This window comes from Chaetodon auriga, chromosome 23, assembly GCF_051107435.1.
Source record: "Chaetodon auriga isolate fChaAug3 chromosome 23, fChaAug3.hap1, whole genome shotgun sequence".
Lineage (NCBI taxonomy): Eukaryota > Metazoa > Chordata > Actinopteri > Chaetodontiformes > Chaetodontidae > Chaetodon > Chaetodon auriga.
In genome coordinates, this window is record NC_135096.1 from 17,216,637 (window position 1) to 17,244,277 (window position 27,641).

Consider the following 27,641-nt stretch of genomic DNA (forward strand, 5'->3'; position numbering starts at 1 on the left):
TCCCCATTTGCACTTTTCTGAATTTCCTCAGTGCCAGGAGAGCTGAACACATTGGAGACTAAAGTCAGCAACTTTGTGAGTTATTGCATGCTTGATGCCTTGCACATGCATGCTTGTTAAAGCATGTTCTCAGACCATGTGCAGGTTTTTTTCAGAGGCAAATGTGAGCACATGTCTGGGTCTTTTATCCATTTGTCCCCTCTTTATCTCTCAGGGAAGTCATGGTCCCCTCACTGCACTGGCTCCTGCTTCTCTGGGGACTTCAAGGTCTTTGGGCACAGGACTATGAGGAAGAGTATGAAGAAGAGGTGGTGACCACCAGGAAGAGGGGCAAACAACTTTCATCCAATCTCATACCACAAAATGGCAAATGTAAGTCTCAAGTTGTCTCTTTATTTGTGCATTTTTCTGGAGGCTGTTTGTTCCACTCTTACTTGGAAAAGTGGATTTTGTGCAGGTGGCACATGTTTCACTTTTGTCATCAGCAGAAAAAAAAAAAAAAACGGTGCTGCCACAGGTGAAAAAATAGAACATGATCCTCAACAAGGACATCGCTGGAGGATGCAATCGGCTTGGATTGATCATATCTCTCAGATTTCTGCGAGCCATCCATCTCCTGTGTGACCGTTCAGTGCTCTGTTACCCAAATGTTTTATTCGCTCAGAATCCTGTTTCCCCAGGCACATTCTCTCTGTGACATATTTCCGTGAAGATTAATGTGATTTATCCTCAGCCTATATTAGATCTGTGACCTCCCTCCATTGCTGAAGGTTGGTGCAGCAAGTAGAGTTACTTTTATTTCCTTTTTAAAATTATATGTCACATTCATGAACTTATCACACTTTTCTGGAAAAGGCATCAGCCTATAAAGCCTAAACAGTCAATAAATCACCTTTATCCCTTCTGAAGGCTCCACAGATAAAAATTTCTCTGTGACTCATGAAATCCATTTGGCTGTGATCTGTTGTGTCCTCATACTGGGCTGGATGTGAAAGTAATAAAAGATATATCTTGATTGAAAAAGGGTCTAGAGAACCAGCTTGGCTACAGAAAATGCAGGGATTACAGGCCGAGTCGAAAGAACCGTTCAGCTTTTTGCAAAATATTTCTTTTCTAACTTTAGATGAGAAGATTGGCATCAGTTTCTCATCTACAGCCAGCAGCTGATTAGCTTAGCTTAGCACAAAGGACTGCAAACAGGGGAAGGCTAGCCTGGCTCTGTCCACAGGTAGCCTGTCAGCACCTCTAAGGCTCTCCAATCACCACGTTATATCTTTGTTTAATCCATAAGCTCGCTGGCGTCTCTGCTGGTCGCCTCATGGTGACGACAAGACTGCAGGTAGTTATTGCGCCCCGCCAAGAAATGTAGCTTAAAACTCCCCGCAAAACCACAAGTTGTTGTTTTTACAGACAAACAAGATATAACATGTTAATTAGTGAGCTTTAGAGATGCTGGGAGGTTCTGACGGAGCTCGGCTTTACGGTCTTTATGCTAAAATAAGCTTCTCATTTCACCTCGAAATGACCTTTCTGGAAGTACTAATTTGTTGGCTTATTGTAAGATTAGATATTGTGGCAGAAAACAAATGGAATATGTTGGTAGTGAACATGTGCTGATACATTTTGCGACTTGCATTTCCCTGTTATGTTGACAGAAAAACGTAATCCAGGTGGGAAATGACACAAGGTTGCATATTTAGCGAACAGATATCAGGGTGGTATGGATGTTCTCATCTATCTCGATGCAGGAATGACGTATTTCCCAATAACTTTTTATTTAATTCTGAGTTACTTAACGGCTAATCCTTCTTCCTTGTCAGCACTCATTGATGAAGACTGCAGTTTGGAGTTGGCTTTTCTGATCGACAGCTCAGAGAGCGCCAAGGACAACCATGCCCAGGAGAAGCGCTTCGCCTCAGACGTGATGGACCGGCTGCAGGGCGTCCGGCTGCAGACCGGCCGGGGGCTCAGCTCCCGCGCAGCCCTCCTTCAGTACAGCAGTCACGTCATCGTAGAGCAGACCTTCAAACAGTGGAGGGGCCCTGACGACTTCAAAGCCCGAATCTCTCCCATCGTGTACATCGGCCACGGCACCTACACCACCTACGCCATCACCAACCTCACCCGTATTTACCTGGAGGAGTCGTCTCCCAGCAGCATCAAGGTCGCCATCCTGCTCTTCGACGGCATCTCACACCCCAGGAACCCAGACATATTTTCTGCTGTGGCCGACGCCAAAAACCAGGGCGTGCGCTTCTTCACCATCGGCATCACACCTGAAGCCAACGTGCCTGCCAATGTAGCTCAGCTGCGGCTAATTGCGAGCTCCCCAGCCTCGCGCTACCTTCACAACCTGCAGGATAGGGGCATTGTGGAAAAGGTCATCAAGGAAATTGTGAGTAAACAAGTTTGTTTCAGATTGCATGCAGGAGAAATTGGTCCATTCATCGACAGCTTTTTGAAGTAATGAGTGATGACTGTGTGACTTTTGAAAAAGGAAACAGGACATTCTTCCTCTTACGACTTTTGCGAGTGTTGAATTCAGAGGCAATAAAAGGCACCCTCACATGTTTTGCTGCTGCAGCCTTTCTTGGTCTGGTATGGCCGGTCGCCCAAAGTGCCTGATGTTAGCAAACTGTTTGCTGAGGTGATGCTTTGGCTCCACTTGTACTTTTATGTCCACATCGACTCGTTGTTTAACAGAAGTCTTCACCCCTGCTCATGGGAGTTTTCATAAAGCGACATTTCAGCTTTTTTTTAGAAAGGTTTTGTAGCTGAGATCTTTACATAAATCATTGTGTAAACTCCTCAAATTCAGCTGTTTGATGTACACCTTACACTTCCTTATGATCACGTTTTCACTACATGCATGTTTGATACTCGAGGCCAGTGATTCATGACATTTGGATGCTTCAAAAAGCCATTATGCAGACAGACTTTTGCTGAAAGGATCAAATGTTAGTGTCTTTAACTTCACCCAGTAAGCACTTTCCCTGTGCTGCCTTTGACGCCACCCACTGCTCTGATTTCTTGGCCTATTGCATCCCTGATGTACACCTGCTACCTGCTGCCATAGTAACAAGTCTGTGGTCATCACCTGAGCCGTCACTGTGAAATGAAATTCACATCCACTGTGAGATCAACAGTTGGCTGAAAAAATCTGGAGCTGTGAAAATCTCCTTTGGCAGTACATGTAAGACAAAGTTTGTCTTTATTTCCACTTGTTTATCTTAACGTCAGTGATTGTAAACCGACTGAAATTCCTCTGAGATAATGAGAACATGTGCTGCGCAGCAACATCCTGCGAGCTCAACCGGGCCATCGGCTCTCACATGTGCTCCGCATTAAACCCTTTGTGAGAAAATGGGGTTCAGTAAGAGCAGGAACCCAGCAAAGCATGCATGCACGCTACATCATTCAACCAGCTCCTTCAAACTCAGGTTTACTGTTGACACAGGTGGTACACATCCAAATATGATAAAGGAAAACTTCATAGAAAACCCGCACTGAAGCGCTCAGAGTATTGAACCCGACAGCCTGCATTCTGCTGGCATGCAAGAGCCCGGCAGCAGTCAGTCCACAAGCAGACTTTTCATGTGTATGGGCAGCATCTGTATGTCATAAGCATGTGCCTTTGTCTCAGCTGAGGAACTGTCTTTTATGTATAGTCCAGGCAGCACTGCGTCGCTCTGACCCCAAGAGCAGACTATTATGTCTTCAGACACCCCTCCCTACAGCGGAAACATCTTGTAGATGCTTACCGAGGCTATTTTACTGATCAGTGCATGTGGTTTGTGTTTAGTCTCGGCGGAGTTTCGACCGTTCCCCCTTGTGTAGAGACTGTAGTCCGCTTTGAAGAGTGAAAAAACCCGTGGGGTGAAAATCGAGGGTCTCGCAAGAAGTATCTAATAGAAGAGGAAGTGCAGGATATGAGTCGTCTGGCAGAATCAGGTGGAGGAGGTTGGAGGGCGTTTGATGAGCTGAACCCGGGCCAGCAGCGTTTGAGTAGCAGGTGTTTGCGGCTCCAGTCTAATCCTGCAGCGTAATTCTAAAGCTTCGCTCTGATTTTGAATTAGGCTGGTTTTCAGATCTGTTTCTGCGAGTGCTGGTGGGTATAAATAAACCATGTGGACTAAATGTGACAACATCTTGACATTCTTGTGTTTCTTGTTCCACAGACGGCGCTGGCGGATGAAGGGGTAAGTCTCCAGACTGTGGTCTTTCTGCACATTTCGTGATTCATGCCCCAGCATGGCCCATCTGACTCTTCTTTCCCTGTGTTTGAAGTGTCCTCTGGCCCTGAGCCAGTGTGCATGTGAGAAGGGTGAAAAGGGACCCGCCGGCCCTCCTGTGAGTATTCCCCCTACCCAGCGTTGCGCGATGCAGCCCCAGAGTGGTCAAGATTACATAAATAACACAGTTTTATGGGATGTCATCGTAGAAGTTTTTATTTGCCTTATTTAATCTTTCAGCCAATAGCACGTCGTCCGCCTCTTAAGACAGCAAGCTCAGCAACCGCTACCAGGTTAGCCAGTTAGCACCAGCTAGCTCGACAATGTCAAAGTACTTCTGAATCAACCAACTAGCTGTGAACAAACCGAGTACACAGACAGAAGAGTAAAATGTGTGAAGTTAGCCGGCTAGCTAAGGTCAGCAACCTTGGTAAGCTAAACAAAGAGAGCATCTGTGTACTGTGTATTTTTAAACAAAATGCCTGTAATGAAATGAAAATGACATCCAATAAAACTTATTTTGAAAATAAGAACAGTGAAACCAGATTTCAGAGTAATGAGATTTAATTATTTCTTCATTTATTTCACAAATTGTTGGTTCGTTTATATATATCTCACTCAGTGATTATTTATTTCATGTCTTTTCATTTATCTAAGTTTGGCCCTCTTCTGCTTCATACAGTAGGATCAAATCCCTCTTTCTGAAAACCACATGTATTCTTTTGCTGCCCCTAAAAGACAATTACTGGCTCCCTTTGAAGCACTGTAGAGGACAACACAGCTGACAAAGGCACCCTTGATGCTAACAGGCTACATAATTGCAGGGTTTTGGGGGGGGGGGGTTTAGTAAATTGTGTGGTTTTGAGAAGCTCCCTGCAGCAGTGAGAGTAAAGCGAATGCCTCACATTCCTCTTACAGTTTATTGAGAACAGGCCTAAACAGATATTTACATGGAAAATAAGGAGAATCACGTCTGTCGAAAGAAGCCAGCCGTTTGGGATTGTCTGAGGACACATGTTCGGTGGATGAGATGTTACGCATGACTCTCTTCGCCTGCCAAAGCCATGTCGTGATGTGAGCGCTCCTTTTATTACACGGAGAAGGTCAGCCACAATTAGACGTCGCGGTTTTGCTTTGATGTGATTTCACAGGATGAGAACAGAGCAAAAGCTCCCTTAAAACTAACGCGCCGAACAAAAGCTGTTTCACATCACGGGCGACGGAAGCAGTGTGTGGAGGCAGAGACGTGCGGACAGGGAAATACTTGAAAGATAAGAACATGCACAGTCCACAGCACACATGCATGAAAACAGAGAGAAGAGCCAGACACTTGTTCAAGTCAGTCCTCTCATGCACATGCAGACATCTCGAAATACCCTCTGACTCATCTGCCCCCAGACTCAGTGGCTTTTATCTACGATGCACCTCAAGCATGTTGCTTCCATGAACCCATACAGACCAATAAAAAGAGCCCTTGCAGGCGGCTAATGAGAAGAAACATAGCAGACCGACAGATAGCAGAGCAGAAGATCGAAACCACCCTCATGGCTGTAAATTGTAAATATGAAGCTTGAGACAGTTAGCTTAGCTTAGCATAGAGACTGGAAACAAGGGGAAGCAACTAGCATGGCTCTGTCCAAAGGCAACAAAATCCACCTCCTAGCACCTCAAAGGCTCACTAGCTAGCTAGTCTGCTTCCAGTGTTTATGCTAAGCTAACAATTTTTTAATACATGGTATCATTGTCATCCCAGAAGCTAGAGGTGATTTCATGCTTCTCCCTCTCAGCTCTGAAGACGGCACACGGTTGCTGAGACATCAGTTTGTGCCACGCTGGACGCATCATTCTGACGTGCTCCTGATTTCTCATTCTCATGGTTTTGACAGGGCAAGAAGGGTCGGTCTGGAGAAGATGGAAGCCCTGGCATCAAGGGACAGAAGGTGCTGCCTACTCATATCACTACAATCAGCTGCATAATATAAGCCTACTACCAGTTTGGGATATTGATGGTACAAACCAGGAAGGTTGCATTTGCTGGTAAAACTAAACTTCCTGTTTCCTTCAGGGTGAGAGTGGGCTGAGTGGACTTCCAGGTCGGGAAGGAACAGAGGTGAGCTGAGGGTCTTAAATCAAGTTAAGAGTGAAAAATACGGTATAAGAACTTTAACTTTCAAAGTCTGTTGCCCGTCTCCTCCTCACTGAACAAGTGTTTTGTACACACAGGGAAAACCAGGATACAAAGGAGAGAAGGTACGGGATGGATTCTACTGTATAGCTTAAATCTCAGTATGACGCTGGAGAATTACGTGTTCCAGACCTGGTAAAGTGCCTTGAAAGGAAACAAACACGAAAAGACTTTGAACATATCACGCCGTTTCGTCATCTGTGCTTAATGTCAATCCCGGCTGCAAGTGTCCTCCGTGACTGTGCTGCTGAAGGATCCAAGTTATGTAAACCTGTTGTCATTAGTCGTTGCTGGCTGGGACATGAAAACCCATCGTTCCAAGTTAAATTGTTCCTTGGATTTGTGCAAACTTATTATGGGATAGCAACGTAATTTGGTTGTAAGTCTGAAATTGTGTGAAATTACGCGACGCTAAGGTTCGCTAAACTGCTTTTTATTCTCTTACAGGGGGAGAGAGGGGAGTGCGGCACACCTGGGATTAAGGGAGACAGAGTATGATGCTGTTTAATGTTTTAATAGCTTGAAGTTGAAGTTTTTGTTGTTGTCATTGCTTCAGTGATGCAGACAAGGAAATCTGGCAAAACTCACCCAGTTTTATCAGAGTTAAATATAAATGACTGACCTTTATAAAGAGGTGCATGCTTTGTTTTATGGTGATCACCGTTTGAAGTTCATTCTCATTAGCCTTATATTTTTATTCTACCACGCTACCATTAAACTGCTCTTTATGTTCACCATGGATTATGAATTTTAAGCACCTCCTGCTCTTTTCCAGGGTCCTGAAGGTTCCATCGGCCCAAGAGGAAATCGTGGACTGCAGGTGATTTCTGTCGTTCTTTCCACCAGAAAATCTTTGAACCTTTGATCTCTATTAGAAATTTATAGTAGGTTTTGAAGCAATGGGTCTTTGATTTGTCAGTTTTAGTGGCTGGAATGTCAAATATCGCGAGCAGATTTTATTAGCTTTAGATATCAAGCTAATTAGCGCTAACTCTGTAAACAGGTTGAGTCTCCAGCTAAGCTCGCTTCACTTCCAGCTCAGTCATTTTCAGCTACGTCACGCTCAGGGTCTGTCTGATCCTTGATAATCTACAATAACTGCTGCTCTGCAATACCCACTGTGTAACTGTCACACACCTGTTCACAATGCAGGGTTCGCCTGGCCCACCTGGCGACATCGGACCTGAAGGTATAATAGGTAAAAAAGTAAGTATTCCTCCGTTTTGATGCTTTTTGATTTCGCTTTTTCAGTGATTAAGTACAAAAGACATCTCAGAAAGTAGTAAATCAAACTGTCCTTTCCTTTACATTTAAAGTTCCCATGAAACAGCTAACAGAGTGCTATTTGATTGCACATATATACGTGTTTCCTGTAAAAACAGGAGGCTCGAGGGGGACTTGTTGCAGTTATCAGGGCTATTGGCTACTAGCCTTTCCCCCTTTCACAAAGCTGGATGCGTATCAGAAGGATACTGGGCGTCTTGTTTGGAGGCATAAACTCCGTTCCAGTCTGGCTTGAATTAAGTTTCTCCTTAGTTGAAAGGGGCATCCGTGTCAGCAGATTCATCAGCACAAAGATAACGAATGACCCTGTCATCTGCGGAGGGGCAGAGGTGAAAAATGAACGGCGCTGCTACGTGTGGGGGAACATGAAGTGGGACAGCCCGTGTGACAGAGTAAAGTGTTCCTGAGAGTTTCTCTCAGGGTAACAGTGCGCTCACGAAGCTGACATTTAAAATGTGTTTAGATTAAATCAATTCATCACAGGCATAAATAACATCACAAATGTCAAGTAGCCCTACAAACTGATTGTGCTGATCGGATGACCATACATTTGAACACTTATTTGTGAGTTATGATCCATCCCCACTGGAACGTTTGAAACCCCACACTAAAGTACCTCATCTGTTATTACCTTGTCAGCCTATTTGTCTGTTCCTACTTTTCAGCCCCCCCCCCCACGTTATAGCTGCCAATTCCGCCATGAGCCCACACTCCCCACCAAGTGTTCCCTCCTTAATTATTTTGGAAGAATGTTCATGTTGATTGTCTGGCTGTCATCCTATATCACCTGAATGGCAGACTAATGTCTGGCTTTAAACATTGCCCCAACTTGCCTGAAAGGGCAAGGGAAAGGGAAAAAAGTTGCCGGTATGCGCCTACTAACGTTTCCACGCCCTCTTCATGCCTCTCGTGTGCCCTCCTGCTGCACAGCATGGACGTGATTTACAGCCTCCGAGTGAATAATTGCATTCTTTACCAATAAAGTCTTCACTGAAGGAATGAAGGAACCCCATAGTTGGACTTAATGTTTAACCCTCCTTTAATAATAGCTGAATATTAGGGTGTGAAGTGGAAGCAGGTTTTTGGTCATCTGCAGCCCTGAGCAGCTTTACTGATGTCCAGTCATGTGAAAATGAGGCCTTGGACCCACGAATCAGACTAAAACAGCATCTTTGTGCATCTCTGTGTGTATTTGTGTACGTCTGTCCCTGCCTGTCTTTTTTATAGGGGGAAAGGGGACCTGCTGGGCCACCTGGAATCCAAGGGGAAACAGGGATCGGCCTTCCAGGACCCAAGGTAAAGTCTGCCACGCTGCTGTTTCGGAAAATTAAGTCATGAGAGCATAATAATCCACCTGTCTCACCATGTTCCTGCACTTGTCTACTCTCTTACACTCCACAGGGTGACGTTGGTCTGCAGGGGCGACCAGGTCCTCCCGGTCCTCAAGGACTTGGCGAACCTGGACCACCGGTATGAAACAGCACTGCTACATTAATTGACCCAATTAATGTATTTTTTTTGAACAGTGGGTAGCTAACTAGCTAATTAACCCTAACTCCACTGGTTTGAAAATCAGTCTCCAGCTGTCTTTTTAATGTTGCTGAATGATTCATTTTAAATGAGTACAAGGCAAATGGAAATTACAGTTCACCATCTTGCTGAAGACTGAGGCTAATAGGCAGAAAGTGGCATTACAATGGGTCTAGAGCTGCGTGCTGTGCATTGATCGGCACAGTATTTACTACTTGCTAAAATGCTAATGTTGCTAGCACTAGTTCGTTCATGCGAAGCTGGTTTTCCGTGATAATGTGAGTAGCTAATATTAGCTTAAACTGCTGTTTAGTCGTTAAAGAGGTCATTTTTTATGCTCAGTCAGTGGTCATTTACTTTGTCTCGATTTACACAGGGGCCTCAAGGGCCACATGGAGTCCAAGGAGAGAGAGGGCCATCAGGAGAAGGTCTGCCTGGACCAAAGGTGAGTAAGTGTCTTTCATGTCTCAGGCTCTGTGGGCTCATGCACCTAAGAAAGCTAAAAGCTTTGAACCCTCTTGCCTGCATTTCATGCATTCATCTACAATTCACTCACCTGCCCACTGACCTGTGCAGAGGCCCCGTCTGGGCTCCAGATTCCAGCACACAGCGACAGGAAATTGACAGCGTGTATGGTTACAAGACGCGATAACACAACGCAGAAGTGCCATAAATTCACACACAGCAGCGCAGCACGGCTCTTATTACCTCATCGCATGATCCGGACCGTCGATCGTCCCCGCTCGAGGACACGAGAGCGTGCTGGCAGGGCGGAGGACGCAGAGATGCTGGAGGAAAACAGCCAGGGCACCTCGAAGACATGAAAGAGCGAGGAAAGAATGAGTCTGTTCCTGCGTCTGTCTCTTCTCAGGATGGACGTAAACACACACATATTGGCTCGGTACCACATGTGGATACACACACACACACACACACACAAATCCAAAGATTAGACATGTTCCTTGTCAGAGCTTATTCCATTTTCTTTTCTTCTGCCTCCTCATTTTATGTCTTTTAATATCTTAAAGAGCAGCTCTTTGTATTTTTTCTGGGAGCTCAGGTTCTCTGAGTGACCTGAGGTGCAGTTTTTAATCTAAACTCGAACATTAAACACGACAGACATCCTTAAAATTGACCGTTTTCGGCCAAAAAGACACGACACCACTAGAATTTCCCTCCTTGTAGTGATCACATCTATCACAAGTTGAGACTCTCTCTAGGTTCACTTTTTTCCTCGATTTGAAATGTGCACATTTTATTGAATACTGTGAAAACACCAAGTTTGCCGACAGCTATCAAAGATAAAGCGTGATAAAAATGTTTGCAGTGGCAACACAGCTGAAATCCTCCTAAGAATACAGAATTTAATGGCAGAGTTACGTAACACTTGTTTAGCTTTTGCTGGATTTTGCTGCGCGGGTCTCATTTCTGTGCCATATTTTCATTGTAAGCAGTCGATTTATGTGGCTTTTGAGCAAAACAGAACTGCGATTATCCCAAAATAATCGACGTAACGGCAGCATAATGCATGGTGTGTAGGCAGGGATCATGATCATGATGCTACGCTGTGTTCACTCACTGTATCTAAAATGAAATGTGATACTGAGGCTTATCTGTGCACAATTTATTAGCATTAATCTCCTTCCAGGTGTGTGAACCTGGCACAGCCCCAGACTCAACACACCCTTTAATGCTTTTTAATTCTTGTATCTACCAGAGTTAATTTAACGCTTAAATATTTCAAACATCTGCCCCAAAGCCATACGGGCTCTAGAAGGAAGCTGACAGCTCTCCAAATCAGCACTTATGAACTCACCGGCATTGTAATTGCAAGGCCTTGCGAGTGCTTCCTTTCAAATTGTAGGTGTAAAATCAGACCCGAGCGCTTTTGTTGTTTTGATAAGCCCAGACAGTTAAATTAAGCGTGATTAAGTCAGTGGAATGTCTTTAGGTAATGACAAATGTAATCACTTTTTGGCTGTTACGACACTAACACAGTGGCTTTATATTAAAAGGTGCTTCACCCATAATTAAGGTGAAAATCATACTTTTTCCGCTTCCCGTGGACTTTCATCTGATTTAACATTTGTTGACTTTCCTCTCAGATGCTAACAGCTAGTTTCCATCCCCGAGCAGGGGGAGGTGTATCTCTCAATGTTGGAGATTGGCCTCAGGGGCGCTTGTTTTTTCCTCAACAGGAGATTTGACCGCGGACTCGCAGATGGCGTTCTTGTTCTTAAGGAGCGTTCTCCACATGACGTGCCTCGACAAGCTCCAGATTCACAGGAGCTCTGCAGAAATATTACCCTTTTTCCACATCATTAGCGCCTCCTCTAGTGTGCCAAAGCGAGAGATCACAGAGTTACGACAGAAAATGTATACTTTTTAAAGCTGGCATGCAAATGCTGTTTTAATATGCTAATCGACGTGTGTCCGTCACTGTGTCTCTGTTGTCCTTGGACGACCTTGGGTGTCAGGGTAACGTTTTCTGCAGAGTCACACACAGCCAGACATTATGCTGCAGTCTTTTCATTTTACTAACTGTCATCTTGGATTACTGGTCTAATCCCTCACTGCATTTCCTGTCCGTTTTTTTCTGTTTTTGAACACTTACAGATCCTCTCCAGACACATTTTAGGATGTGTAAAATACTCTGACGGTTTTTCCAGCATGTCCAGTTAACCTAACTACTGAGACAGGGTTAAAAGCATGCCCACTGTTTCTCTCTCTGTACAGCAACTATCAAGTAGTCGTCTAGTCATACACAATGAGCCGCTAACATAGTACAAACCACATGTCGCTATCATCTCAACGGGCGTAGAAACATCACAATGGAAGTGTGGCGTCTGCACTGAACCGAGTATTCAACCTGACGTGAAAGACAAAACAGAATACGGAGGCCTTTTGTTCACATGTCGAGGCGTCCTGATGAATTTGCCGATGCTCTGACTGCTCCTATAGCGCCATCATGAGGTTCACATTTGTGGTTTGTCTCAGTAGCTTTTCATTCATCCGTATAGCTCAATACCTGCAAAACTGATTACACTCCCGTCAGCCTGAGCTTTGCTTTGTGTTTAGAGCTAATTAGCAAATGTTAGCATGCTAACATTTAGCCTCACAGAGAGCATTCCCCCCTTCAGGTGAGAAATGTTTCCATCATTGCAGAGTAAATGTCGAACACTTTTGGGCAGAGGGGTCTTTAACGTCACAGCTGACGTAACTCACGGTGACTTCTTAGGGACATTGTGTTGGTTTCTGTGGTAACAATTCACTCACACTTAGTGCCAAAATTGTCTGACAGTGAAACGTCTCTGTCTGCATACTGTCTCTGTAAACAGTCCATCAGCCTCAGCCCAAGCTTGGCATGTAGACACCAACATAAACACAGCCTCAATCACAAAGCCCACATTTGGCCTCTGTAGTCTGCTGTGAAACGATTTGGACACTTCGTGAGTCATGGAAAGAAGATGTTCTGTTAGTCTGAAAGAAGGCACCTGACCTTTCCATTGTCCTACACATGCTCTCAGATTGTCTTTTCTTCTCACATGTATGTTAACAGCTATTTCGGGAAACAAAACGCAATAACTTCTCTGTCTGTCTTCACAGGGAGAGCGAGGCTTGGAGGGGCCGCGGGGGCCCAGAGGACAGCAAGGCGTGGGAATCAAAGGAGACAAGGTAGAGTGCAGAGAGGTTGTAAATAAGGCGCCTGGATGAAATACGCTTCTGCAGGCATGAAGATAAAGCCAGAGTCCTGCTGCAAAGAAGGCCAAGAGTTGGCAGAGCCGAGCTGAATGCATTCGGCCTTGTGTTATATAGGAGGTCACAGTCTACAGGTGATGAATCAAGGTTAAAGCCGTAGGAGGAGTGCAGCTTCACAGTTTTGGGCTGATGAATGTGGGAAAGCTAGCTCTGCACTGGCACAGTCACATAATTACATAAAGGTATTCTCTCTACCTCTCGAGATGTGTTTTTGCAGCCATCTGGCGATCTCTTCGCTGACAGACGTTGATAGGACATGACTAGGAGACTCTGAGTTGATTTAAAATGTGTTTTAAAGTTACATAATTCATCTTATGTCACCGGAATATGACGTTAACATTTGGGGATGAATGAAAACTGTTTCTCCCTGAAAACATGGGTCTTAAAAACAGGAAGATTTGTCATGGCTCAGACTGTGCTGACAGTTTTACTGTAGCTTTGTGGCGTTCATCACACATCACAGACAATTGCAGTGTTTTCATGTGGTAACGACAATTCAATGCCTGCAGGCTTTTCTGGGCATCAGTGCCACAAGTTTATGGTATTAATGTTGCATATGACAGATGAAAAGACATTAAATCAAAGGATTAATGTCATCAAGTCATACATACAAGAAGATTTTACTGCAGTGTACTCATGCAATGTAATTACAGTATACATCCACGACTGAGCCAAAAGGAAATTAATCCTTTATGTTTGGGTGCTTTCCACATGCAATAAATTATGAAATGCACTGTCATACTATTCACATTTACATGCTGTTATCATCACTAACCTCCATTGTTATCTGTACCTGTAGGGGGATTTTGGCCCTCCAGGTCTTCCAGGGCCCCTCGGCCTCCCAGGAGTAGGCATACAGGGCGAGAAGGCAAGTGACTCCCACTGTGGCTTAAACTGCCAGAAAATTACAGTTTTGCATGTTAGTCCTGAATGTAAATTCCTGTTCCTCTGTCATTTGACATGTCGTTGATGTAGACTTTATCGCCACCTACTGGCCCGGCATGCTTGCTTGACTGTTTCCATGTGTACAAAGATATTTTGTAGAATGGAGGTTGTGTGGACAGACAGTCCCCCCAAGTGAACTTCTCATCATTCGCCAGCATCAGGTGTAGATTGTAGCTATTAAATATACCTGCATATCTTTGTATTTAGTGCTAAATAGCTAATGCTAAGCGTGTTAAACCAGGATGGTGACCACAGTTTTCATTATACCTGCTTAACATCAGCATGTTAGCATGCATGCTAACATTAACATGTTGCTCAAATTGCTTAACTGACCCAGAGCCTCAAAAAGCTAGCGTGGCTCTGTAACAGAGCGCTGCTGCTTTTTTGCTGCAGTTCAAAATAAAAGAAATAAAGGTGAATTAGATGTTGCCCCATGTAAGGTCAGCCTGACTGATTGCCCTTCATCGTTAATCCAACATGATGCATAAGTGGCACAACTGCTTGTGTTCTGGAGCAACAGCTGGGGATTGTTTCCTGCTGAAAGCTGAGCCAAAGATCACTTCCCTGATATCAAAACACATGTTAATTACTGTCAGAATGTGCAGTATATTACATTCAGTGACTAATAACTGGGTTATTCTGTCTTTTTATTACTGCGTCCATTTGTCCTTGCAGGGCATGGAAGGACCAAGGGGGCCACCAGGGAGCAGGGGCTCACCAGGAGAGGGCATGCCTGGATCCAAGGTTTGTACAAACACTTGCAGTGTTCTCAAGTTTGATGATAATGTCAAATCAGCTGCTAGTTTGCACAAAAATCCAAGTGAGATGATTTGGTTAAAGCATCCTTTCAGGGTCTCGAGCAATCAAAGCTGTGCAGAACGGATAAGTTGTATTTAGTCATTGTGTCTTGTCTCAGGGGGATCAAGGTTTGCCGGGCGAAGTCGGGGCCCCAGGAGAGAGAGGAGCTGGAGACCCTGGATCTAAGGTGAGTCCAAACAGCAACCAGCTCTGATTTTACATTTTCCAGTCCATAACCTGACACAGACTCATGCACCTGTCCTCAGGGTGAACCAGGATCAACAGGGATACCTGGTTTGCCAGGCCTGCCAGGGGAGGACGGAGCCCCTGGACAGAAGGTAGTTTAACAGACCACCTGCTGCATCGACACGTGTGTCTTTGCTCCGGTGTCTTCTCCTGAAAGGAATAAAACCTGTTCGTGTCTTTAGGGTGAGCCGGGAGCTGTAGGTTTCAGGGGGCCAGAGGGGGCACCTGGAACTGGCACCCAGGGTGAAAAGGTAAAAAAGTGACATCTCCCGCTCACTTTTTTTGCATGTCTTGCTGAAACTTTAGCAAGTGCTGACTTGTATATTGTAATACGTAGAGTCATGGCTGTCAGATTACTGACTGTGTTCCAATGTGAACCTTAAGGGCGACCAAGGCCAGAGAGGAATAAGGGGCTTGACCGGTCCACCTGGCATTGCCGGACCCTCAGGACCAAAGGTGAGGAGCTGTTAAGCCATCATTAGCAATAAATAATTCAACATTATTAGCACTGAGACCCCGTCCGTGACCTTATGGGAGCGCAGAAATGTCAAAACCTGTTAGAAAAGATAATTAACAAGTTAATGATTTTAACTTGGCTTGTGTTTGTCTTCGTCAGGGAGAACCGGGGACACAAGGCAGGCTGGGTTTACCTGGTCCACCAGGCCGCTTCGTCGCAGGGCCCAAGGTAACTACCCGCAGTCGACTGTGTACTTATTTGTAATATGGTGTTATGGGGTTATGACTATATAGAGCTAAATGGTGCTAACGTGTTCTAGGGTGATGTGGGCCCAAGTGGTCCTCCTGGTCCAATTGGGGAGACTGGCTACGGGCTTCCTGGTCCAAAGGTAACACTCTATTCTCAAAAACAACAATGTGTTTAACTTCTGTTAAACTGTGTGTTGGATGTGCGCCTACCAACACTCCATGTCAGCGAGTGCGAACACGTCGGCGCAGCTGAGCAGTCTGGAGACGGTAATGAGACGCAGATCCTTCACCGCCGACCATTCTCCAGCAACAACAGAGAAGATGTCGAAAGTTTGCCTGGAAACACAAATCTGCATACGTCCCGCGGTGCCGTCGGTGCTCCAACATTCGCTCTGAAGTTCAATGTAAAATGCTACAGCATGTTTTATGGTTTAACACCCCCCCCCCCCCCCCCTCCCATTTTGATGTATTGCACAATACTTACAATACAGAAGCACGCCAAGGAGCAGGAGGCACATGCGTCCACTTAATCCACATTCCACTCCAGTTTCCTTTGAACGTCTATCTATTACTCTATATGCTTTGCATGAGTGAATTATTGACTTTTGCATGTTTATGGGATGCAGGGCGACCGTGGAGATTCAGGCCCCGCAGGTCCGTTCGGTCCCAAAGGAGATGGCTATCCCGGCCCCGCGGTGAGCAGCTGATGTAGACACTGACACGACCACCTGTCCGCTCATAAATCAGCACCTTCATACCATCTATCTCCACTTTACATTTAGCTATCTATCCATCTGTCTTTTGTCTTCCTTATTCTACCCATCAGCTGCAGCCATCCATCCATCAATGAGACATTTATGGCCAAACGTTACAGTAGCTGACCCCTGTGCCGTATATCTCCTGAGTTTGTTTTCCTTTGCTAATATCACAGCAAGCGGGACACTGTCGGGGAAACAGGGATGACATGAATCACTTCTAGGCTAGTGGGGGTGTGTGTGGTCACTGGACTAGAAGAGATTTAAAGGAATAGGTTGGTAGTTTTGGGAAATATGCTTATTTCTATATTATATTGCTTTTTTTTGCTGAGATGAGAAACTCATGTCTGTGCACTAAATATGAAGCTACAGCCAGCAGACGGCTAGCTTATCTTAGCATAAGCACTGGAAACAGCAAGCACAACACAGTCTGAAGGTAACAAAATCACATCCAAAGCTCAGTAATTAACACGTAATACCTTGTTTAATCCGCACACAAACCGCACCGTAAACACAACAGTGCACCTCTGTTTACACGCGGCTGTGTGCCAGGCGATTTCTTGGCCGGGACTAGGAAATTCCTGGAGTCTCCACAAGTTTCACCATAACTGTTTATTTCTGCCTTCATGTCCGAAGGGCCCGCCTGGTCTGCCTGGACTTCCAGGAGAACCCGGCCTTGAGGGACTGGGCATCCCTGGACCAAAGGTGAGAACTTGGACGTGTTAGCCCAGAAATGATGCTTATCAAGTGATGTCACACCAGGGTAGTTTTGCTTGTTGTTCTTTCAAAATAAGGGACCAGAATGTGAGATAACACCCAGCTCGCTAAATAATTTTCTTTATCACACAGCATCAACAATATGATACCACTTGGAATCATCTTCAGTGATTGGCCTTTACTTTGACTCACACACTTCACATCAGCACAGGTGTCAGTGCTCATTACTGCTGTGCAGATCACTGATTCAGTGCGACACGCGTGTGCAAACATTTCTGCTTATTTTCACCAAACCTGCAGTATTGCTAATTACAGCCACTGCTGCTGTCATGCATTTCAAATGTTTTACTGCTGTCAGATTATTGCGATGTACCGAGTGCTACAGTGGAGTAAACTGTGGTTGCTCTGCAGCGTTACTGCAGTTTACTGTATTTTAGGCGATTAAAATACAAAAGATGCGGAACAGAAGAGGGAAACCGTAATTTTGAATCTATGACTGACACTGTCTTTATTTACACATCTGCATAAATTGCACGTGAAGTGACCACTGCTGCCTCTGTTGATGAGGGTTAGAAAGATTAAAATCCAGTGAGATGCATCACAGCGTGATGTGCCACCTCACGTGATGCAGACGCTTCCTTTGAACGTGCCATACGAGGACAGAATTGGTGAGATTTTGCATGTAAATGAACCTCTGTCACGTGTCAAATACCGTGCGATCACTTTCAGATTGAAGATAAGTGAAAGTATTTTCCCAGTGAAAGGTCTGGTCATTTATTTGAGAAAACTAATTACAGGAAACAAGATTTTACTGAGCACAGAAGTTAATTTATGTGATGGATTGTAAATGGCCGTGGTGTAAGCGTTCATATATCTTCTCTGTTTTCTTCTGCGCAGGGGGATGTTGGTTTTCGAGGGTTGCCAGGTTTGCCAGGACCCCCGGGTGAAGGCCTCCAAGGACCTCCGGTACTTCACCTTTTTCTGTCTGTACATGCCTGTGAACTAAAATGACTTGTGACTTGTGTTCGGTCTCTGCAAACGCAAGTCAAGGACAACACGGTGATGTATTTGCTTATGCAGAAAGCCTCGTGTAATTTTAGTTGACATACAACCAGATGGCCGCGATTGAGTCATATTCTCTGAAGGATTACGTCGCTGCTGTAGTCAGACAGTTCCAGATTGGAAAAAAAAAGTGCTTCATCTTGTGTGCTAACATGCCCACCACAGGGGCCTTATATACTTAGATTCAAAGGCTGCCAGTTCATTTGTTCGGGGTATTTATCATGATTCTCCCCGCAGCACTCTGACACATTGGTGCAGAGTGTGAATCTCCGCAGACATATGTGTCTAATGAGAAGCACTTGGCCTAACAGGCCTAACTGAAGCAACACCCAGCACCCACGTTTCCTCAAATATCACATCCAGACTCCCTGCAGGCTCCAGACCGGCGTTCCCACAGGTTGCAGCGCTGTCACAGTCGTGCAGCGGTAGGCTAGATTTAATTGAGGACTCAACTCCGGCTGTAAAACGATGAGAAAGCAGATCACGTAGGCAGACTTCAGCCCTTATCCATGTTGAGATAATGGTGTCAGAAATTCATGACTCAGTGTTATAAAAGAGGGATAATCCTCACCTTGGAAATGCTGTTTCCTAGAAAATGTCAGGCTGTTTCAGAGCATGTTGCACATACGTTTTGTGTGATACGCGGCTGCAGTGAGTAATGTGTCGGTTTTTATTCCAGTGGACCAGGGATTAGTTTCCACCTTATGGTTGAAGTTCTGCAAAACACTGTTTGGTATGCAGTGAAAATACACACATCCTTTTATTATCATCTCTAAAATAAGAACTCAGGAGGCTGCTGCCGTCCGCCTTTACAGTTTAATTTGTAAGATGATGAGCAGTGGAAGCCAAATTCATGAGCAGACGAGAGCAAGGATGACACAGAGCCAAAATTTTAATTATGGCTTTTTGTGGAGCAGTGGCTGCTACTCCTGTATGGAGGTGTGTGTGTGTGTGTGTGTGTGTGTGTGTGGATGTGGAGTCAGAGCCAGGAGTGGTGGGATCGTGACGTGAGTCGCTTCACAGGAACAGATTTCATACAAGATTTCAGGACGTCAGATCTGCATCTGTTAAAGCTCCACATACGAACGCGGCCCAAATCAGATAGACTCTTCTCAATTGATGCAGTTCTTCTTCTTCTTCTTCTTCTTCTTCAATGTTTTAGGATTTACAATTCCTCTGTAATTACAACATTTGGCCACAGGGGTCGCTGTTCATCAAAGTTACAGAGTCTCACTTCAAATGCTATTTTTGCCGTTTACTTTAAAACAAAAGTTGTAATCGAGCGTAATGACGACATGACTTCACCAGATGTTTTTAGGGTGGGGGTGTGGCTGTGGCCCCCGCCATCACAAAGGGAAGGAGGCGTCAATAAAACGCCACACCACGAGTCTTGTGGTTCGCAGAAACCAGACTGGAATTTATCAAATGTGTTGTTTTCCTCCATCATGCCCTGAAGTCAGACATCTTGCAAACGGATTTCTAAATGAAAGGCGGCTTTGAAAAGAGTCTAGGGTTCAGCTCTTTTCACATTTTCACGTCTTAAGAGGACAGTTAGCAATAGTGTTTAATGCTGGACTGTGTCCTCTGTGCTGCAGGGTAACATAGGCCGGCCTGGCCTTCAAGGGCCACCAGGGCCACAAGGACAAGGAATTCAAGGACCAAAGGTAGGCTAGGATTTGTCGTCCTTCGTGTGTCTGTTGGTCTTTCTCTGCCCTCACCTGCAGAGGAGTTCATTCATCTGTTTGATTCAGGGTGAACAGGGGCCCCAGGGTGTGACGGGGCCAAGGGGCCTACCTGGAGAAGGCTTACCTGGACCTAAAGTGAGTCGCCATGCTGTCTGGAGCTTTTGGATGTGCACATAGTGTTTTCTAAAAGCTGACATTTTGCCATGCGACGTGTGACAGGGTGACCGTGGCTCGGGAGGAGAGAGGGGCCTGAAGGGGATCAAGGGAGATTTGGGAGACCCTGGAACCACGGGGCAGCCTGTGAGAGACGCTATGAAGCTTTAATACGTCGGTTTACTGTCACACATTTATGCTCTGATCCTTGTTATCATCTAACATTTATCTAATATGACTCTTTTTGTAATCTCCTCTAAGGGTCGGCCTGGTGTCAAAGGTGAAGCAGGCCTCACTGTGAGTCTTCAGTCTTTTTCATATGCATTATACGCATGTACATGTACACAAGTACTGTGTTTACTCAGGTATTTTTTTTAGCTGAGTATCCCCATTTTGTGCTGCCTTGAGGCAAATATTGTTCTTTCTCCTCCTCTGCATTCATCAGACAGTTTTAGTTACAAAGCAGACTTTTACTTGTGGTGGAGTATTTTTCATAGGATGAGGATCAGAATTCTTCTTTCACCACTGACTTTGTCATCAGCTCATGTGTATTTATATGCTCTCACTGTGTTGGCGTATTTATTTCAGAGAGAGGACATCATCCGAATGATCAAAGAGATCTGTGGTAAAGTATCTTGTGGCACCTATTTCACTTCTCAGTATTGACTTTGCAGCACAAATGTTGGAAGAGAAGATTTAGTTTCTGAGCTGAAGCCAGCGTGTCGTCTTATCTGCAAATCATCAGATCAGATTCCGCAGAGTGAACCTCGTCAGGCTGACGTTTCTGCCATGATCTCATGTGTTGATGTGATGTGATTCCAGGATGTGGGATCAAGTGTAAGGAGAGGCCTATGGAGCTGGTGTTTGTCATTGACAGCTCGGAGAGCGTGGGCCCAGACAACTTTGAGATCATCAAGGACTTCGTAAACGCGCTGGTGGACCGGGTCACGGTGGGCCGCAACGCCACCAGGATCGGCCTGGTGCTGTACAGCCTGGAGGTGAAGCTGGTGTTTAACTTGGCCCGCTACGTCACCAAACAGGACATCAAGCAGGCCATCAGGAACATCCCATACATGGGAGAGGGCACCTATACCGGCACAGCCATCCGGAAAGCCACCCAGGAGGCCTTCTACAGCTCCCGCGTGGGCGTCAGCAAGGTGGCCATCGTCATTACTGACGGGCAGACGGACAAGCGAGAGCCGGTGAAGCTGGATATAGCGGTACGAGAAGCGCACGCCGCCAACATCGAGATGTTTGCTCTGGGGATCGTGAACACCTCCGACCCGACGCAGGCTGAGTTCATGAGAGAGCTGAATCTGATCGCCTCCGACCCGGACGCAGAGCACATGTTCCTCATTGACGACTTCAACACCCTGCCAGGTTAGAGAAGCTTCCCGTTGGTATTGTTATCATGCTACACAGTCTGCTCTCTGTGTTTTTTAATGTGTTTAATGTGGGAAAATGACAAGATATTACAAATAACAGCCTCAAAAATCAAGCACCTGGTTATAGGCTAGGCTAGGCTAGCTGTTTCCCCCTGCTTCCAGTCTTCGTGCTAAGCTAAGCTAACCTACTCAGCTGCTAGCTCTGTCTCCATATTTAGCATCAGGACATGACAGTGGTCAGAGCCATTTCTTCATGGTACTTCAGCTGTCAGCAGGGACTGTTTCAATGTATGCTTTGATTTGGTCAGAAGCTACGTAAAGCCGACACTTTGCAGATGGATGGGACTCATTTCCCTGTCGTTGACATCACTGTCATGGCGGCGCTAACTGCTTTCCCTCGCACACAGATTGAGTCTGAGTCCAACATGAATGTGGACTCGCTGTCTGAGCCTCGTCTGCCTGACCCAATCACGAGAGATGACGTCTCCTCTCTGTGTCTTTCTGTCTCAGCTCTGGAGTCCAAGTTGGTCAGCCAGTTCTGTGAGGACGAGAACGGAGCCCTGATATATAACAGAGTAACTAACGGCTACAACGGCTACAACGGCTACGGAACCAACGGCAACAACGGTGTCAGGAATGGCAACAATGGGAACTATGCCATCGGTGGCTATGGGTACCGGCCAGTGACTGAGCAGCACACAGGGAACGGCCGCCAGAGTGGCACCAACACCGGCGCCAGCACCCACAGTAGTGGGGGCCGGGTACAGACCACCCAGCATGGCAGCAAAGGATCCAGCACAGCACACGTACGCATCACACGAGTGCACATTCACACGTATGTTCTAAAAATGATGAAAAGTGTTCAACACTTTGCTGGTTTTGTTCCCATCAGGGAGGAGGAGGAGGGCGTGTGTTCACGGAGACAACAAACTGGGGGACGGAGCGCGGGGACACATTTACCCGCCACACCTCAGACGTCAATCCTGTCCCTCCTTCCAGAGAGGACTCCTCCAGCACGCGAGGCTCCTCCTCATCTTCTTCTACAAACATCACCGTGTCATCCTCAGGTGTATCTGTGCAACCAAGACCAGCTCTCCCTCAAGGTACCCGCTGTCAGATTAGCTGTTTTCTCTCTAATAGCCAGTGCATGCAGAGACAAAGACACCGCTGCATGTCCATTCACAACACTGAGCAGTCGTCCCCGACGAGCAGCCTGATGGTAATTACTCAGAAAACAAAAGAAAATGAACAACAAAAGAAGCTGTTTCCTGGAAGTGACACAGGCACTTCTCAGACAACAGAAATACAATGAATCACACCTCCAGGCCTCGTTAGAGTAAGTGTTTGCATTCTATTACAGGAGTGCCCTTAAATGCATCATCATACATTTAAAACTGTGACACTGGACTGTTGTCTCCCTTTTCAAATGCCAACTTCAATTTCAGCGTCTCAGTTCTATTTATGCACAATTAAGCTTTATTCATGGTTAGCAGCTCAGTGCATACGCTAATGCTAACACATTGTCTGCACACTGATATCAGATCAGATCTGTGTGTGAAGCTCCGGTGTGTTGTAGAGAAACAGTCCCAGTATCTGCAGCGACCACAGTGGAGGAGTGTGAGGCAGCGATGGCCTGGCTCTGGGTTATGATCAGTGCTCAGTTAGGAGCTCAGGTGAGGAGCAGGTGATGCAGCGTTAATAGAATCTGCTTCTTTAGACATCAGCTCAGAAGAGGCTACTTTGAGGTGGGATTAGGTGGACGGGTCGTCAAAGGGGGAGAGACGCTAAAGCCTTTTTCATGCTCTGCCTGTGTGTTTCCCCGTCCTGTGACCTCTTTTCCTGCAGAGACCGTGCCGTTGGACCCTCGCTGCAGCTTAGTCCTGGACCAGGGGACGTGTCGGGACTACAACATCCGCTGGTACTACGACAAGCAGGCCAACGCCTGCGCCCAGTTCTGGTACGGAGGCTGTAACGGCAACAATAACCGCTTCGACACAGAGGAGGAGTGCAAGAGGACGTGTGTGGTCGGCAGATCAACAGGTACACCCTCGTGACTCATCCCTTTATGTCATTCACGCCTCGCCCGTCAAACGGCAAATCTGTCGTTTCCTTTCTTTTTTTTTTTTTTCTTTTTTTTTGCAATTTCCTCTGCCAAAATGAGGCCATAACAGTTTTATCGGTTCCAAATGTTTCAGAGCTTCCCATGTGTTTTCTTTTTCCAGGAGGCTGAGTGAAGGCATCTGCCATACATCTGCTGTAGAAACGTCATGGAGGGGCAGCTAATACCAGCCTTTTTTCACAGGGTTATGTCAAGTCTCTCATAATCCACACGTACACTGATGCTCCCTGCCGCCGTTCCATCCCACTTCCTGTCTTTGTGTCCCCTCCTGTAGCACTTATTGTAAAATGATCCTCCTCTAACTACAGTGACAGAGATCCCAGCTTTGACAGATACCTCCACTGTTGTTTTTATATCAGCATCCAAACTCCATCTACTCAGGAATACAGGTGATCACTCTCACTGTGTGTGTCCACATCCCCCGTGATTCCCTCACCTGCGGGACACGATGATGAGATTGTGACTGTTTGCTCAACATGACCAGCAATAACTCCGGTGCCTCGTCAACGTCACCATCGTAAAGCGCAGCAATCAATCAATATGCCATTAAGACACAGCGTAGCCGTTCATTTCTCTGCTCAGACAGTCACTGTAGGGTCCGTGAGTGCGTCATTACAGGAGCCAGTAACACACAGCAGAATGAAGCCTCTCATCACGTATATCAAAACATTATAACTGTTTGTTTTTCTATAAAATGACTGATGCTCTGTAACTTCATGGAATAATTTTATGCCTTTGAATGTGTTATTTTTTAGATTTTCTGAATGAAAATGTGATTTTTTTGTGTGTGTGTTCACATTGTTTCTCCCTCGCCGCTAACTGTGTACGTTTGTTCAAGCAGTCATCTTCCAACCTCACACTGATGGACAGACACACACATACACACACTGCCCTCTACTGGGGAACGTCAGCCGATGTCGGTGAAGCTGGTAACACACAACTCGATGCTGCATTTCACTGCCATTGTCGAGCAACTGATCAACTGTGTAAATCCATACTGTGCTTTTTATTACACGGTCAACATTTGATGTCAGACATTTTTAATAAATTTGATATAAACTAACACGTGCAACGGTATCGCATCCTGGAAAAGACTGTGGAAGTTATTTGGGGGAGGGGGGTGTAGTTATTTTTATTTAGGCTGAAGGACAGGCTGTTTAAACGCAGCCTTCCTTTGTGAGATTTACTCTACACTGCAAAAAATAGACTAAAATAGCTGAATCAAAAAGCTAATTTTCCGTAATGATAATTAATAAGTAGCAAATGTGTCAGTTTTGACAAAGACACTCAATATTATTTTCGCTAATTTCACTTCGAGCTCCACTTTTAGCACATTTTTTAAAGTTCTGTCGTGATATGAAACGTTTTAATCGTGGTATCGTCCCAAATCCCCTCTGTTTTTGTCTCTCGAGTCATTAAAGCTGTAATGTTATTTTAAGATACTGGATGGTTGTATGGTCGGAAATAACATCCCTCCCCAGGAATTTTCAAACTGTCCCCAAATCCTTTGCAATGACCCCGTATTGCTTGAGAACTTGATTCATCCACTGTGGCTTCAGGGAGGTGGCAGAGCTTCCTTATGCAGGATCCGCTCTCCCCCTTCTGCTTAAATTACATGTTAGACGCTCCTCGACAAGTGGCGTAGTCTGATCTATCTTTAGTGCTGCCCACGGGAGAAATGTTACCTAACTCTACACACTCCTCACACTTTATCAGGCCACTGAAAGAAGACTTAAAGTAAGATCCCATTGACCCAGACGCATCAGCAGTGGCCGCCTTTAATTGCCACTTTTAACATTTTCTACGTAAATGTGTGGCTGTGAGCAAATTGGCGCCATTTATCTTCAAGCATTTTCAAAATTACTCAGTGATTGAGGTGCACACACACACAACCAAGCAGCTGGACAATACACACCCCACAGGGAAGAGGGGGAGCCGTGCTGATTGGTGCACAGCTTGTATGTGTGGCTCTCACCTGTTTCTACGCACAGCTGCTGCGCCCAAACCTGTCTGCTCCATTTTTAGCGCTCACAATAATGACGTGCTGTGATAAAGATACCTTTTTTTAATAAACGTGTGGCGGCCTTTAGCAAAAGTAAGTGCATTAAGAAATTAGACGTAATTACAAATTATAGGATATTACAGAAATCAAAGCAAATTTTCTGGTTCCAGCCTCTCAAATGTGAGTATTTGCTGCCTTTCTTTGTCAGATGTGATTGTAAATTGAGTGTTTTTGGGTTTTGGACTGTAATTCACAGACTGTACTTCATAATAATTTGCTGCAGGCCTACTGGTATCTCTGGTAGTAGCAGTGAGTATAATAGTACAAGTAAACATACGAATTGTTTTGGCTGCCTGTTCACTGTCTGAATTATGAAGTAGTATAAAATCAACGAATGAATGGAAGTCAGATATAAATGACAGGATGACTGATTTTTGATTGTGACAGTGACTGCTGTGAATATCCTCTCAGTCATAGGTGCGACTTGAGGCGGGCTATTCGAGGGCTTTGACGGCATTGTCTCCACTGTTAGTCAGCCACACGACACTTTGGGAGCTGAATCATGGTGGCACATCCCAGTTGCTTCTTTCAGTCTGTGACAGCAGCTGCTCGAGCCGAGGCCTGAGCTGCACCGTGATCTGGCCCAGTCGGAATCCACCGGAGCTGAAGCAGGCAGGGGGCTGTTGGAGCTATATTTAGAGTGGGGTGGGATTAAATTGCAGGGTCTTCACACTGGAAACCTTTTGACTGCCCAGCCTTTTCTTGCCAGGACCGACTGCCAAAAGGACCTGTGGTTGCCGTCTCCTTCCTCTCTCCACAGACCCCCTTGTTCACCCATTGTTTCCCCTCCTGACACACCATGGACCCTAACGCCATCAAGGAGGAGCTGCGCCTGTTTCAAAGCACCCTGCTCCAGGACGGGCTGAAGGAGCTGCTGAACGAGAACAAGTTTGTGGACTGCACCCTGAAGATAGGCGACCGCAGCGTGCCCTGCCATCGGCTGATCCTGGCTGCCTGCAGCCCTTACTTCAGGGAGATCTTCTTCACGGAGGACGGGAAGGAGGTGGAGAACACCAAGGAGGTCGTCCTGGATGATGTCAACCCTTCCGTCCTGGAAATGGTCATCCAGTACCTGTACTCGGCTGAGATTGACCTCACAGACGACAACGTACAGAATATAATTGCTGTAGCGAACAGATTCCAGATCCCTTCTGTCTTTACGGTGTGCGTCAACTACCTTCAGAAGAAGCTGTCTGTGGGAAACTGCATGGCCATTTTCAGGATGGGTCTGGTGCTCAACTGTCCCAGGCTCGCCGTGGCTGCGCGCAACTACATTGCCGACCGTTTTGAGAACCTCTACAAAGATGAGGAGTTCCTCAAGCTCGCAGCCCATGAACTGTTCGCCGTCATCGGTGGAGACTCGCTGAATGTGGGGAAGGAGGAGCTGGTGTTCGAGGCGGTCATGGCCTGGGTCCGCCATGACAAGGAGCGCATCAAGTTCCTGAAGGATGCTTTCAACTGCATCCGCTTCCGCCTGCTGCCAGAGAAGTACTTCAAAGACAAAGTGGAGACGGATGAGATCATCAAGGCCGACCCCGAGCTCCAGAAGACGATCCAGATCATCAGGGATGCCTTCAAGGGGAAGCTTCCGGAGAAACCCAAGATGAAGGAGGGGCAGGAGGGGGCTGACGCGGAGGGTGAGGAGGAGGGCACCCCATTCCCCGGCTTTCTGAATGACAACCGCAGACACGGCATGTACGTACGCGAGTTCATCCTGATGATCAATGATACGGCGGCGGTGGCGTACGATGTCAGTGAAAACGAGTGCTTCCTGGCGGCCATGTCGGAGCAGGTGCCACGTAACCACGTCAGCATGGTGTCACAGAGGAACCAGCTCTACATCATCGGAGGACTGTTTGTGGATGAGGAAAACAAAGATGTACCCCTGCAATGCTACGTCTACTTGGTAACCAGCTTTTCCTTTTAATTAATACTATTTTATCCTTCCCTTAATTACAAAATAAATAATATTTATATAGAACAAATATTTAAAGAAACGGTATTTACTTTCTTGCTGAG

At 45.9% G+C, this 27,641-nt stretch overlaps 2 protein-coding genes across 3 annotated transcripts in view; both read left to right on the plus strand.

Moving 5' to 3' along the window:
• Positions 1 to 23,785, plus strand: LOC143315743 (uncharacterized). Of its 2 annotated transcripts, XM_076723108.1 has the most exons (36): positions 1 to 75; positions 215 to 372; positions 1,821 to 2,395; positions 4,179 to 4,199; positions 4,288 to 4,350; positions 6,119 to 6,172; positions 6,298 to 6,342; positions 6,456 to 6,482; positions 6,865 to 6,909; positions 7,193 to 7,237; positions 7,570 to 7,623; positions 8,929 to 8,997; positions 9,103 to 9,171; positions 9,608 to 9,676; positions 12,838 to 12,906; positions 13,790 to 13,858; positions 14,611 to 14,679; positions 14,852 to 14,920; positions 15,000 to 15,071; positions 15,162 to 15,230; positions 15,364 to 15,435; positions 15,596 to 15,664; positions 15,756 to 15,824; positions 16,311 to 16,379; positions 17,076 to 17,144; positions 18,054 to 18,122; positions 19,814 to 19,882; positions 19,970 to 20,038; positions 20,123 to 20,203; positions 20,318 to 20,353; positions 20,645 to 20,681; positions 20,879 to 21,436; positions 21,952 to 22,247; positions 22,334 to 22,544; positions 23,287 to 23,481; positions 23,664 to 23,785. In XM_076723108.1, exons 2-36 carry the CDS (start codon positions 222 to 224, stop codon positions 23,669 to 23,671), a joined length of 3,681 nt encoding a protein of 1,226 aa, XP_076579223.1. In that variant the 5' UTR covers positions 1 to 75; positions 215 to 221; the 3' UTR covers positions 23,672 to 23,785. The 2 variants fall into 2 exon arrangements, with proteins under 2 accessions (XP_076579223.1, XP_076579222.1); XM_076723107.1 differs by lacking the exon at positions 23,664 to 23,785 and having other exon boundaries at positions 23,287 to 23,504.
• The window catches only part of LOC143315744 (kelch-like protein 41b), a 7,603-nt gene continuing 3,530 nt past the window's right edge, over positions 23,569 to 27,641 (plus strand). Inside the window, exon 1 of the mRNA XM_076723109.1 lies at positions 23,569 to 27,528. Within this exon, the coding sequence (XP_076579224.1) occupies positions 26,422 to 27,528 (1,107 nt within the window). The 5' untranslated portion in view covers positions 23,569 to 26,421. The remainder of the gene's footprint in view (positions 27,529 to 27,641) is intronic.